Source organism: Corvus hawaiiensis, chromosome 3 (assembly GCF_020740725.1).
Source record: "Corvus hawaiiensis isolate bCorHaw1 chromosome 3, bCorHaw1.pri.cur, whole genome shotgun sequence".
Classification (NCBI taxonomy): Eukaryota; Metazoa; Chordata; class Aves; order Passeriformes; family Corvidae; genus Corvus; species Corvus hawaiiensis.
The window spans coordinates 57,661,697-57,674,684 of record NC_063215.1 but is presented as its reverse complement, the minus strand read 5'-3'; the positions used below and the strand labels follow the sequence as shown (position 1 = coordinate 57,674,684).

The 12,988-nt window shown below is 43.8% G+C and overlaps 1 protein-coding gene across 2 annotated transcripts; it reads left to right on the top strand.

Annotated features, from left to right (window-relative positions):
- Positions 1-122: 122 nt before the first annotated feature.
- On the top strand, positions 123-11,904 carry LOC125322794 (pantetheinase-like). 2 transcript variants are annotated; one of them, XM_048296958.1, is made up of 8 exons: positions 123-1,196; positions 2,986-3,227; positions 3,332-3,462; positions 5,226-5,418; positions 6,854-7,145; positions 8,302-8,675; positions 10,934-11,104; positions 11,483-11,904. In XM_048296958.1, exons 2-8 carry the CDS (start codon positions 3,015-3,017, stop codon positions 11,600-11,602), a joined length of 1,494 nt encoding a protein of 497 aa, XP_048152915.1. In that variant the 5' UTR covers positions 123-1,196; positions 2,986-3,014; the 3' UTR covers positions 11,603-11,904. The 2 variants fall into 2 exon arrangements, with proteins under 2 accessions (XP_048152915.1, XP_048152916.1); XM_048296959.1 differs by having other exon boundaries at positions 123-1,208.
- The last annotated feature ends 1,084 nt before the right edge of the window (positions 11,905-12,988 follow it).

Here is a 12,988-nt window from a genome sequence, read left to right as displayed (position 1 = left end):
CATAGAAAATAAATTCCTCTGACTTTAGTGCTGTAGAATTCAGTGGATTGTGCCCCAGTAAAAACCAGCCTTTAATTATTTGAAATTTTTGGTGGAATATTAGAAGCCATTTCCACAACACTGTTCCCACCCCACTTCTGAGCACTCACTTTTGTAAACAGGAGATTAACAGAACCTTTGAGGATTCTTATTTCCTTTGGAAAAGTAAACAAGTCTCAAAAACATGTTCCTTCGAGAAACAGTCCTTCAGCTCGGCACACTGTAGCAGGGTGTTACCACACCCTGGCCTGACTCACAGCTGGAGGAGCCTACTTAAATCTTTCTGGTGACATTTTTAGGGTGTGGAAAATTTCCCTAGCACAGAATTGTTGATAACTGTTTGAGCATCAAAAATGCTCAAAACAGGGAATTTTTCAGGAGCATGTCTGTCTTCCCATTGAATGGTTGCTCGTAGCAGTGCGAGGGAGAGTTGGGACTGTGCCGGCAGGTGTTGGGTGAGGCGAGGGAACAGCTGGAACAGGTGGGACACGCTGGCACGTGTGCGGATGTGGGCAGGGCAGACTGTACTTCTTAGGCAAGTGGACTGGATTACTTTGTGTGTCCCAGCTAAGATTTCTATCCGTGCCTAATTCTGTTGTTTGATCTGCAGGTTTGTTTGGAATTACAAACATTGTTTGATTTAATCTGACCAAAAAAATTAGGAAATAAAAAAAAAAAAAAAAAAAAGACTTGTAGGAGGCAAAATCCATCTCTTTTTTTGTTTGTTTTTTAACAAAGGGAATGTTTTAAATACAAAGTAGAAGTATCAAACGGAAACCCTCTGCAATTCACATAGTAGACGTAATGGGAAACATTCTAGAGTTTGGGCAGGAAAAGCACCGTATCTTTATATCTGCGCCCTAGAAAAGGTGTCCTGTTACGGCGTAAGTAACACCAGTAAGCGCTGCTGCCAGAAGTGAGCGCCTTCTGACTTCCCGACTCCTGCTCGCATGCGCTCAGTGCCCGGCAGTGATTGCGTGGCTGCCGGAGTGACCTTTCACACAGCCCTCTCCAGGGCAGGCTTAACCCTTGGAATGCGCACCGCTCTTCCTCACGCTCCCCCTAAGCACAAGACAAGAAGCAGGACCGCACTCTGACGCCAGACTCCCTCTGCAGCTGAGCTCATTTAGCACCAAATCGCATCCTGTGTTCACAGAGTAAGTGCTCAGGTAACCCCCACCTTCAGGCAGTAGCAGGGATGGGGGCAGGTGCAGTACAGGCGTGGGAAGAGTGGAGTGGGAGGAGAGAGGGGTGGAAAGTAGGCGGAGCTCTAGATAAGTTTCCCCTTACATTGTCCACAGGCGCGTATAAGCCGGCCCAGGGCAGTTTTCTTCAGTTTGTTCAGTGGATTTGTTTGGTGAACTGGTGTCAGTTCCTTGTTCCTGGGTGTCATAGGTTAGCAAGCATAGTCCCGGAAGGGATGTCCTTGCTAAGGGGTGCTTACAGCTTCCTCTGGGATCTGATAGAACCTGCGAGAGGGAGCGAGATCGTTGCCCGCATTCTCCTGATTCTTATCTCACAGCAGATAAACAGTAATGAGTATTTTGGACCAAACCACTACACTAGGCGAGCTCCCAGCTCTGCAGGAAGGAGGCAGCGGTGCTTGCTGGTGCAGAGGCAAACAGGGACAACTCCCCTGCACCTTGTCCCAGCAGTGGGACTCGGATTTTGTGGGGCATTCCCCTAGAACTGCGTTTGTAACTATTCCTGCTCAGCCCTGGCAGGGCAGTCACCTTTCTGGCTGGTGTCCTCACTAGTGCTAAACCAGGCAGCATTTGCTACTTTTCCTGCACGCCGATATCAACCACTGACTGTGGTTGATGTGATTCAACCTATGTTTGATTTGGTAAAAAAGTGAGGCAGAGAGGGAGGGAGGAAGGCTTCAAAGGTCCATTAGTTCAAGTGTCACTGAAAGCTCTAGTGCAGCCTTTAAAAGGCTCGTATTCATTGTACTGACTGAGCATGCTGTATCTAGTAATGTGTGTGGAGAAGTACTTCGGGGTGAACATCACCATTGATAGAAATCAATGTTCCGAATGGTTGAAACTCTCAGTCAGCAGTACTCTGTGAGAGACCACTGTGGTATCTGCATTCATCCGCAGGTCTGTCTTTTCTGAATCAGCTCTCCAGTGACAGTCTGCTGTAGCTGAAAGCAGCCAGCCTGTTCTGCTTCCTGCTGCTCAGATAGCCTTTTCCAAATGAGAATACTGCAAATACAAGGAAGTCAAAAAATGGAAAATGTCTCAGCCAGAAATGGATTTGAAATGAATTGAAGATTAAAAGTGAGCAGAGCATGTTCCTGGGGACAGGAAGGGTGTGCAGAGGAGCAGGCATGCTACTGCACCAGGTGAAATAGCCTGCTCTTTTGCTTCAGGCTAGCAAGAGCCAGGCAATGAGGTACTTCCATGCCTTATTTCAGAGGAAAAATTCTGTCCAGATTAATATTTTCTGGTGGAAGGCTGTTGGAAAGTGATGCACAGCTAAACAGAAATGACTGGGAGAGACACTGGGATTAACTCAAGGGACAGTTCTGTTGCTGGGGTGTTGAGTGTATGACATCTAGGTACAGTGGGATGCTAATGTAATTTCTTTGGTCTAAAGAAACTCAGAAGCAAGCTGCACATACTGACACATAGCACAGGAATTGAGGAATATGAAGATACTAAAATAAAGACGTTTTTTAAGACATCCTTGAGCTCTGTCATGCTAGGTCCTCTGCAGGATAGCAGTGGAGTAAACTGTCTCAAAGCAGCCAAAGTGAACTTGCTCATAGTGATTAATCAGACCTATTAAATGATTTACTGTGTGCTGCAATACTTTCCTATACGTCACACTTGGTTCCAATGCAGTGCTTTAACAGACCTGCAGTTCATTCCTCCCTCTCTCAAATTAAACTTTGTCCCCTTTCTCTTTTCTGTGCATATTCCTTTTGCACTGTTTGTCCAGAGCACTGCAGGAGCTGGGAGGTTCCAGCCATGCTCCCTTCCCAGGCTCTCCTGCCTGCTGTGGTGCTTGCACTCACAGCCCTTCAGGCCCTTGCCTCCGACACCTTCATCGCAGCCGTCTACGAGCATGCCGTCATCCTGCCTGATCCCACCGAGGAGCCTATTTCCCCCGATGATGCTTTGGCCCTGATGAACAAAAACATGGATGTCTTGGAAAGGGCCATCAAGGAAGCTGCCCAGAAGGTATGGGGGTGCCGTGAGGGTTGTCCATCAGTGTTTTTCTGCTCCTGCTGACCCTCCTGGTTGTCTGTTGATGGGTGTCCTTTTAACGGAGCCTGTTGTGACAGGGTGCCCACATCATTGTGACTCCTGAAGATGGCATCTACGGCTGGCGATTCACAAGAGAATCCATCTACCCTTACCTGGAGGATATCCCTGATCCGGTGGTGAATTGGATTCCCTGCACTGACCCCTCAAGGTGATTCCTTCTGCAGTGCTTTATGTGATTTCAAACTATTATCTCCTGGAGTCTTGAGCAGCTCACACTAAATGACTGAGAACTGCTAATGCCTGTGACGTAAGTTTTAATTAAAATTGAGTATGAAGGTAGTTACATGGTTAAATATATAGCATGTCCATGACTAATTGATGAGGGAAACATTAAATTTTTTTTTTTTAATTAGACACTTTAAGGAGAAATTCAAACAACATACAGACTTTGGGTTACTAAAAGTTGAGTAAATGTCTTTTTTCAATGCCAGAATATCCTGCTTCTCATTCTGCTTTTGGTTTTTCCACACTATTTTGAATAGAACTGACCGTAAATTATTAACACTAGTATTTCTTTGGTTTTCTGGTTTATTTGTCCTTTACAAATGACGTGTTGAAACAAAAGCATACAGACCATTTTTGTGGGCAGCCAAGAACTAGTTTCTGAGCAGATAATAAGAGGTGATGAGGTCAGTAGTTAAAGTCCAAACTTCTAAATGATAACAACACAGAAACTTTTAATCTTGGTTTTCCACAATTAAGGCAAGATAAAGTCTGAACTGCTAGAGTCTCTGTGCTGTAAAACATGATCTGTCATTCAAGCAGCATATGCCAGCAGTGACAAACCAACCTATAGCTGAGCACTGGACTCTAGACTTCTACAGCAAGTAATAACTGTTCAGCCATGGAATTACAGCCGTGGTCTGCCCTTTTCACCACAGCTTTCTACACCTGCTTGATGAGGAGGAGCTTAGAGCATGTTATTATATCTGTGAGGATATAATAACTCAGTGCTTCCAAGAAGAAGAGTCACAATGGGGAGTAGCGTAGGATGTGCAACCTTTTTCTGAGCTATAAGTAGCTAAAATATACCATCTTTCACTGAAGGTGGAGTGTGGGGTGGCAGTGTGTCTAAGCAGGTCTTTATTCTAGCGCATCACATGGGTTTTGCAGAGGTGATCTGCATGCCTCCTCTGTTCCAAATCAGGGGTTTCACTAGCGGCTTTTGGGACTATAACACTTGCCATCAGTGTCTGGCATGCCTTATTCCTTGGTGCTGTATGTGTATCTTGCATGGTGGTGCTCCTTGTGCGACCCACGCACACCTTGCAAAGCCGTAGGCATTGCCACACTACAGAGGGGGATGGCTGCTCTCTTTATGGCCTGGTATGGGTGCTTCAGAGGTGCTGCCAGTTTCTGGCACATGGACCCTGACATATCTTGAAATTAATAGCCCACTGCTCTTCATGCCATGGTTACAGGTCTGTGTGCTCCTGTCCATGGGAGGAGATGAATTGCTGAATTGCCTTGACCATAGCATCTGCACTATTCCACAGCTCAACTCTGCTTAGCGTGCTAAGGGCCCAGAGCTGCAGTCCTCAGGTGTCAGTATGCCTGATCCTAAAATATTCGCTTGTGTGACACCAAGCTAGTGTCTTCCTCTGCCCAGAGATGTCTCTCCTGCCCTTGCCCAGCCTGAGGTTTATCTGTTTACTGCAGAGCATGTTCCAGGTGCTGGAGGGGACTGTCAGGCATGTCCCTGCAGAGGCCAATGGAAGGTCTCCAGGACCTACCCCAGGGTGCAGGAACCAATCTGAGGAAGCACTGCAGCAATTCTGTCTATCTGCCTACCCTGCCGTGGCTGCGGGGTTGGAGGTGCTGCTGGTGTGACCTCAAGCACCCCGGAGATGGACACCACTGACAGCACAAGTTCTGTTAATTTTTTTTTTCTCCTTCCCTAAAATACATTAGATTTGGTCCAGCACCAGTGCAGGAACGACTCAGCTGCATGGCCAGAAATAACTCCATCTATGTGGTTGCAAATATTGGGGACAAGAAGCCCTGTAACTCCAGTGATCCCAAATGCCCCAGTGATGGTCGCTACCACTACAATACAGATGTTGTCTTTGACCCACAGGGGAAACTGGTGGCTCGTTACCACAAGGTAAAGTGGCCTTGGAGAGACAGGAACTAATTTCCCACTACTTCCAAAATGTGTCAATTTGGGAAGAGAATTAGATGCCAGTCATTGTCCTCTGCCAGAGTTTTGCTTCTCTTTATAATTTAAAAGAATATCTCTCTTGCTATGAAACATTGATGCCAAATTTGTGTTTGCTGTCATGTTTCTCAGAACAGACTGGAATGAAAAATGATTGCTCTGGTGCAATTTAGGGGCATATGGTTTTGATTGAGTTCCTCAGTTCATTAACTCACTACTACTGGAAATTCTGCTGCTTGAGCAGCTTCAGTTTTTAGTGCCAGCTTTTCACCAGGCTACCACTTCATGTTCCAGGGTTTCAAAATGTTCATCTGTATTTCATCATAGATGAGTAGTCTGATTTCAGAGAGGCAGGACCTTTTTTTCTTTATGCTGTTTTGGCACAGTTTTTGCACAATGGGAATTACTTGAACAAAACAATGGATAGGTGTAAAAAGAGATAAAGACATTAAAACATTTGCACCCAATGACAGTTCTTCTTTCAGTATTAAGTGTCTACCTGCAAATTCCATCAAAGCTGTTTATGAATCATGTGCCAGATAACATGCCAATGTGGCTAGAGTGAAGACAGTTTATTTAATGCACTTTGGGCCCAGTATTTCATCTGGTTGTTCAGAGATGATGCCGAAGATACCAATTTGTGAGCAAACTGGGTGAGTGAAACACTGATAATGCAAGTCTGTCCCCCAGCCTGCCATGGCCAGGTGCTGAATTACAAGTTAAGTAAACTTGAACTTCTTTTCTGGCTTGGCGTCCATGTTTACTTCCAAACCATCTGGACATGGATAAAGGACTCTTAGTAAACATGTATGTGTAGGAAGAAGGAAAATGTTGGAAAGCTGAGAATGGAGAATGTCACAAACTTCAGTTTTTCTGCTGGCTGAGATCATCTGCCTTTCCCCCATCAGCACAGCCTTTGTTTTCTACTCTGCAGTGTCCCCAGTACTGCCTTGTGCTTCATGCTGGTGCTCTGCACTTCCAGTGCTTCTGGGCATCTCCACACCAAGGTCACCAACTTTGTCTCTTGGCACCAGATCCCCCATGCTTCTCTTACATTACTATTTCTCTTCTAGTTGCATTTGGGTCACCAGAAGTATAAACTAGGTGGGGGGAGTGGAGAGATTATTCTTATGCAGATGACACCAACAGACCTGAAGGCAGCTGGCTGCTTTCCTAGCTAGATGCCAGGGCAATATGCAATATGTGTTCCGTATTTTGGGTACTATGATCATACAATTTTAGCCTGATTTCCTACCTGTGAGGGCTTCCAACACAGGTCAAAAATTTTCTCTAGTCATTCTGAACAGCTTTAGGGAATGACTCCAAGACATATGGTTAGTAAGTGCCTCTAACTGGTTTCTCTATTTTCCTTCCCCTGCAGTATAATCTTTTTATGGGAGAAAGTCAGTTTAATTACCCAAAAGAACCAGAAGCTGTCACCTTTGAGACTCCTTTTGGGAAGTTTGGCATTTTCACTTGCTTTGACATCCTCTTCTATGAGCCTGCTGTGGTCCTGGTGAGCAAGATGCAGGTGGACACTGTGCTCTTCCCAACAGCTTGGATGAATGTCCTGCCTTTTCTGACTGCAGTTGAGTTTCACTCTTCCTGGGCTATGGGCATGCGTGTCAATGTCTTAGCTGCCAATACTCACAACACTAGCATGGCAATGACAGGTAATTTAATTTTCGTTCTGTCGAAAAATCTTTATAACCATGAATCTCTTATTTCCTGTTCTACAAAGTGATTTTGCAGAGGAATATAATGTATTTATCTGGAAGGTGAAGAGTCTAGTCACCAAATTTAAACCTGATGGATCTCGTTCCTATTGCTTTCATACAAGACATAGCAAAACTCGTAGTGTTTTCTTTGCCCTAGCTTCTTAGGATTATCCTTTCTTTTAATGGCTCTAAACAAGTAGTAGGTTACTGCCCTTATACCAGAACAGAAATATTTGAGGCTTTTAAGGCTCTTTTTCTCTCCACTTCTAAGTCTATGAGTGAATGCCAAACTGTAAATATACTCGTAAACCATATACATGGTTGCATTCATTCTGGCCAGATGAAAGACTTATTTGTATAGCTATATTTAACACTGTTGCGGAAAACCATTAAAAACACATATTCAGGCCTGTTGTAGTAATGCTGCTAAGAAGTCCACATCTTCATTTTAGAATGTAGCATTGATTTTTTTAGACTCAGCTTACGGAATAGTATATTTCAGTTAGAGCAGTACCTTCAGTGAGATGTGCAACCACAGCACTGTCTTGGGACTTCTCATTTGAAATGCCTGCCAGGCTTCTGCAGTGATGGGTATGACAGACCTTTGATTCCCTCTGTTGCTTGGTACTGCTCAGATGTGAATCACCCATGTGGGGAGGAGTTCTCAGCCAGTGTAAAGGGGCTTGGATAATTGCTCTCTGCTTCTGTTCACCAGGACAGGCTTGTGATACTTGCCTGTGTTGTGTTTTGGATCATCTCAATCAGTAGATGGTCCTTTCACATCAATCAGCCAAGAAAAAAGGAATTATCAACTCTATTGCATACAGGAGAAAAAAAAACTGAGGAGGCCACAAATATAATCATAACATAACATAAAAATAACCAAACATTCTCTGCCTTTGGCTATACTGAGCAGACCTCATCTAAGGGAATAAATGCTATTCTTTGCCAAAGCATGAGCTCTGTGTACCAAATTACTAATGGTCACCTTTGATGAGACTAAAATTACTGTAATCTGTGTAGAATAGTGGATAAGCCATCAGTAGAGCCACTTAGAAGGACAACATGATTTTTTAAATTCTTCCTGGACTGACTATTGCGCTCTCCTCAGGGAGCGGCATTTATGCACCAGCTGGAGCCAGAGCATACTCCTACAACATGAAAACTGAAGACGGTCACCTCCTCATTGCCGAACTGGATGCACACCCTCGTCTTTCTCCTGCCTCCCCGCCTGCTGTCAGCTGGAACTCATATGCTTTGAGTGTTGAAAGATTCTCACAGAATGACCATGAATTCACTGGAATCATCTTTGAAGACCCCTTTACTTTCACTGAGCTCACTAAGCCTGGGGGGAATCTCACTCTCTGCCAAAAAGACCTCTGCTGTCACTTGAGCTACAAGATGGCAGAGAAAAGAGATGATGAAGTTTATGTGCTGGGTGCTTTTGATGGCCTTCATGTTGTTGAAGGACAGTACTATCTGCAGGTAATTCCTTGGAGAGGGTTACTTACTTTAGGAAGCTTATTTACAGGGAGAAACCTTCAGCTCTGTGATGGAAAAAGAGAAGACAATGATCCTCTTCTACACTGGAGTCCTAGTGCCCTGTTTGTTAGTAATGGAAAGAAGCTGCTAAAACTTCCAAGCCTATTTACCTTCAAATCCAACAAATGCAGTGGAGAGGTCTCTAAATGTCTTTTAAATGTCCAGAGTGCACTCACTATTTTTGGGGGTGTGAAATATTGGCTAAATTTAAGTTCTCTTCTGTGAATATCTGCAGTAAATGTTCTGAATCTCCTCTGTTCACAGAATCAGAGAATAGTTAGGGTTGAAAGTGACATCTGAAGATCACATAGTCCAATCCCCCTGCCAGGGCAAGATCACCTAGAGCAGATTACATAGAAACGCATTTGCATGGGTTTTGAGTGTCTCCGGAGAGGGAGGATCCAAGACCTCGCTGGGCAGCCTGTTCCAGTGCTCTGCCACCCTAAATGTAAAAAAGTTCTTTCTCATGTTGAGGTGAAACTTCTTATGCTGGTATGGCCATTGCTCCTCACCCTGTTGCTGGGCACCACTGAAAAGAGTCTGGCACCATCGTCTTGGCACACACCTTTGAGATATTTGTATATATTGATGAGATCCCTTCTCAGTCTTCTCTAGACTTAACAGGCCCAGCTACCGCAGTCTCTCCTCATAAGAGAGATGCTCCAGACTCTTCATCATCTTTGTGGCCTCGGCTGGACACTCTCCAGTAGCTCCTTGTCTTTCTTGTACTGAGGAGTCTGGGCACAGTATTCCAGATGTGGTCTCACTGCATCTTCATCAAAGAGTTACTGTTAAAAATCAGTTGATCATAGCTATCTTTATGAGATGCTCTGATAAGTTAGAGTCACAGAGATGTTAATTTTTTGTCATTATCCAAATCATAGCAATGAAGCTTACTTAAATGGCTTATGTCTTTTAGTGGAAATATCCTCTCTTCCTCTCTTTTAATCAAATATGTGGGAAGACAGTGAGTTACATCCTGGTTGTATTTGCTTAAAGCCATATTTGAAAACATCCTTTGCCTTCATAATTAAGTTATTGTGCCAGCAGATTATACTTTTTTTTAGTTACTTCTGTCTGTCAGCATGGCCTTTGTGTACCAGATGGTACAGACTCTGGGATGTGAGACAAGGTGTTATCCAGCAAACAGCTCATCTAATGCTTTTAGGAAGGTAGCTTGAATAAATTCAGTTCTTGGTGAGCTTAGTTGTAAAATTTATTTCAGTGGTTATGGAAGTTGCCAGATAGTCTCTGCCAGTATTGAAAGTTCTAGAGAATACAGGAATTTCTACTCTTCCTTTTTCCCTCAGTATTTTTTCATTTCCTCAGAATATATTCCTTATTTCTCTGCTTATTTGCATTTCAACACAAAACTGTATTTGCTGATGAATAATACTTTTGATTTTTTGCAAATATGCTTCTTTCCCCCAACACCAGACAACTAAAAAACTCTGTCACCTATGAGCAAAACCAGCCAACATCCTTCAAATCATTCCTGAAACAAAGGAGTGCTAGCCCTATTTCATATTTCCTCATGAAGACCATAAACATTTATCAGCTGGATAATTAGCTCTCAGGACAAAAGGGAAACAGCATTTTGATTCCTATTTTCCTCTGTGGACTGCAACTACTAACACAAAACTGTAACAAAAGATGCTAACTTCATCTCCTTGGCCTATATTAACTAGGATTTGGACACAGAACATCTAATTCAGACTTCCCATAGACACCAGGCCATCTAATGAAGTGTCATTAGCAACATGTACAAATATCAGTAAGAGGGCCTGGGTGTACACTTGTACTTGTGGAGGATTTTGTTTCATTTGCCTAAAATTTCCATTCACAAACACATCTTACTAAGACATGTGGGAAAGAAACCTTCAAATAAGATAACTGGCAATTGGAAGAATTAGTGGAAGGGACAGGATTGGGCTTCAGAGATTAAATAAAGTGCTCTGGCTACACTTACATCAGAGACAATCTATTCATAAAATAAGACTAAGGCAATGCAGGTCTGGGATACTCCCAATCAGATCAAAGGGTGAAAAAATAAGCTACAACTGAAAAGAAGTCGCCTAAGGATTACGAAAAAGATCCTGTGACTCTCACCTACTCTGACACACATTAGCTTTGATAACGCAAGGCTTTCCTACCAGTGTTTCTGTCTTGCTAAATACCTTCCTGTCTCCCCCTCCCCGCAGATCTGCACACTGCTCAAGTGCCCAAGCACAAACCTGAGCACGTGTGGGCAGCCCGTGGAGATGGCTCAGACCAAGTTTGAGATGTTCTCCCTCAGCGGCACGTTTGGCACCAGCTACGTCTTCCCAGAAGTGCTGTACAGTGGGGTGCAGCTGGCCCCTGGGGAGTTCGAGGTAATGGGACACCCTTGTGATTTGTCAGACATCAGTGGTCAGAAAGCCACTACAAGACACAGGAGCAACTTAGTTGTTATCAGTGTCCTCTGTCCTCTGCCTTGAGTTCAAGGCAGCTTTATTTCTGTCTGATTTTCCTGCTTGTATTCATACAGTAAGTCCACCCTGGCAATTCTCTTCTTCCCTCTTCCCCCAAATCCTCTAGAACAAGATCTCCCTCAGCACAGAAATGTAGTTCTTCTCAGGTGTCCTGCTAGCTCCAATTGAGACTGGAGCTCTCTCAGCTAGATCAGCGTTAATGAAGATAGGATTTTGTGTTTGCCATGCAGTAGTGCTGCTGTGATGATGCTCCTGCTTATTTTCCTTTTTCATAACCAGGTGCTAACTGATGGACGTCTGAGAAGTCGGGCTCCTACATCAAAGCCAGTTTTGAGTGTAACACTCTTTGGGAGGTGGTACGAAAAGGACCTTCCACACACACATCAAGCTTCACCATGATTTCACTGCAGATCCTTTAAGACTTCATCTGCTTGTTTCTGTAATGCTAATTAATCACAAATAATGGTAATTATTACTAACAATGGTAATTAATACTAATATTCATATTATAATGGCATTCTATTTCTCAAGTTGCCTTATCTAACAGCATAGTCACTGCACATTGATTTATTGACTTGATTCTGCAGCAAAAAGAAATATTCCACTGGACTCTTGTGTATGTGTTTTTATATGATAGCTTTGGTCAGCATAAGCTTGGCCTTAACACTGGGAACCATAGAAAATAAATTCCTCTGACTTTAGTGCTGTAGAATTCAGTGGATTGTGCCCCAGTAAAAACCAGCCTTTAATTATTTGAAATTTTTGGTGGAATATTAGAAGCCATTTCCACAACACTGTTCCCACCCCACTTCTGAGCACTCACTTTTGTAAACAGGAGATTAACAGAACCTTTGAGGATTCTTATTTCCTTTGGAAAAGTAAACAAGTCTCAAAAACATGTTCCTTCGAGAAACAGTCCTTCAGCTCGGCACACTGTAGCAGGGTGTTACCACACCCTGGCCTGACTCACAGCTGGAGGAGCCTACTTAAATCTTTCTGGTGACATTTTTAGGGTGTGGAAAATTTCCCTAGCACAGAATTGTTGATAACTGTTTGAGCATCAAAAATGCTCAAAACAGGGAATTTTTCAGGAGCATGTCTGTCTTCCCATTGAATGGTTGCTCGTAGCAGTGCGAGGGAGAGTTGGGACTGTGCCGGCAGGTGTTGGGTGAGGCGAGGGAACAGCTGGAACAGGTGGGACACGCTGGCACGTGTGCGGATGTGGGCAGGGCAGACTGTACTTCTTAGGCAAGTGGACTGGATTACTTTGTGTGTCCCAGCTAAGATTTCTATCCGTGCCTAATTCTGTTGTTTGATCTGCAGGTTTGTTTGGAATTACAAACATTGTTTGATTTAATCTGACCAAAAAAATTAGGAAATAAAAAAAAAAAAAAAAAAAAAAAAAAAAGACTTGTAGGAGGCAAAATCCATCTCTTTTTTTGTTTGTTTTTTAACAAAGGGAATGTTTTAAATACAAAGTAGAAGTATCAAACGGAAACCCTCTGCAATTCACATAGTAGACGTAATGGGAAACATTCTAGAGTTTGGGCAGGAAAAGCACCGTATCTTTATATCTGCGCCCTAGAAAAGGTGTCCTGTTACGGCGTAAGTAACACCAGTAAGCGCTGCTGCCAGAAGTGAGCGCCTTCTGACTTCCCGACTCCTGCTCGCATGCGCTCAGTGCCCGGCAGTGATTGCGTGGCTGCCGGAGTGACCTTTCACACAGCCCTCTCCAGGGCAGGCTTAACCCTTGGAATGCGCACCGCTCTTCCTCACGCTCCCCCT

What these genes read in the sequence shown, in the direction of transcription:
- LOC125322794 (XM_048296958.1), top strand. Translation starts at nt 3,015, where the DNA reads ATGCTCCCTTCCCAGGCTCTCCTGCCTGCTGTGGTGCTTGCACTCACA. An exon ending in TCAAGGAAGCTGCCCAGAAG is followed by an intron (nt 3,228 to 3,331) that starts GTATGGGGGTGC and finishes CTGTTGTGACAG; the next exon opens with GGTGCCCACATCATTGTGAC. An exon ending in CCCTGCACTGACCCCTCAAG is followed by an intron (nt 3,463 to 5,225) that starts GTGATTCCTTCT and finishes AAAATACATTAG; the next exon opens with ATTTGGTCCAGCACCAGTGC.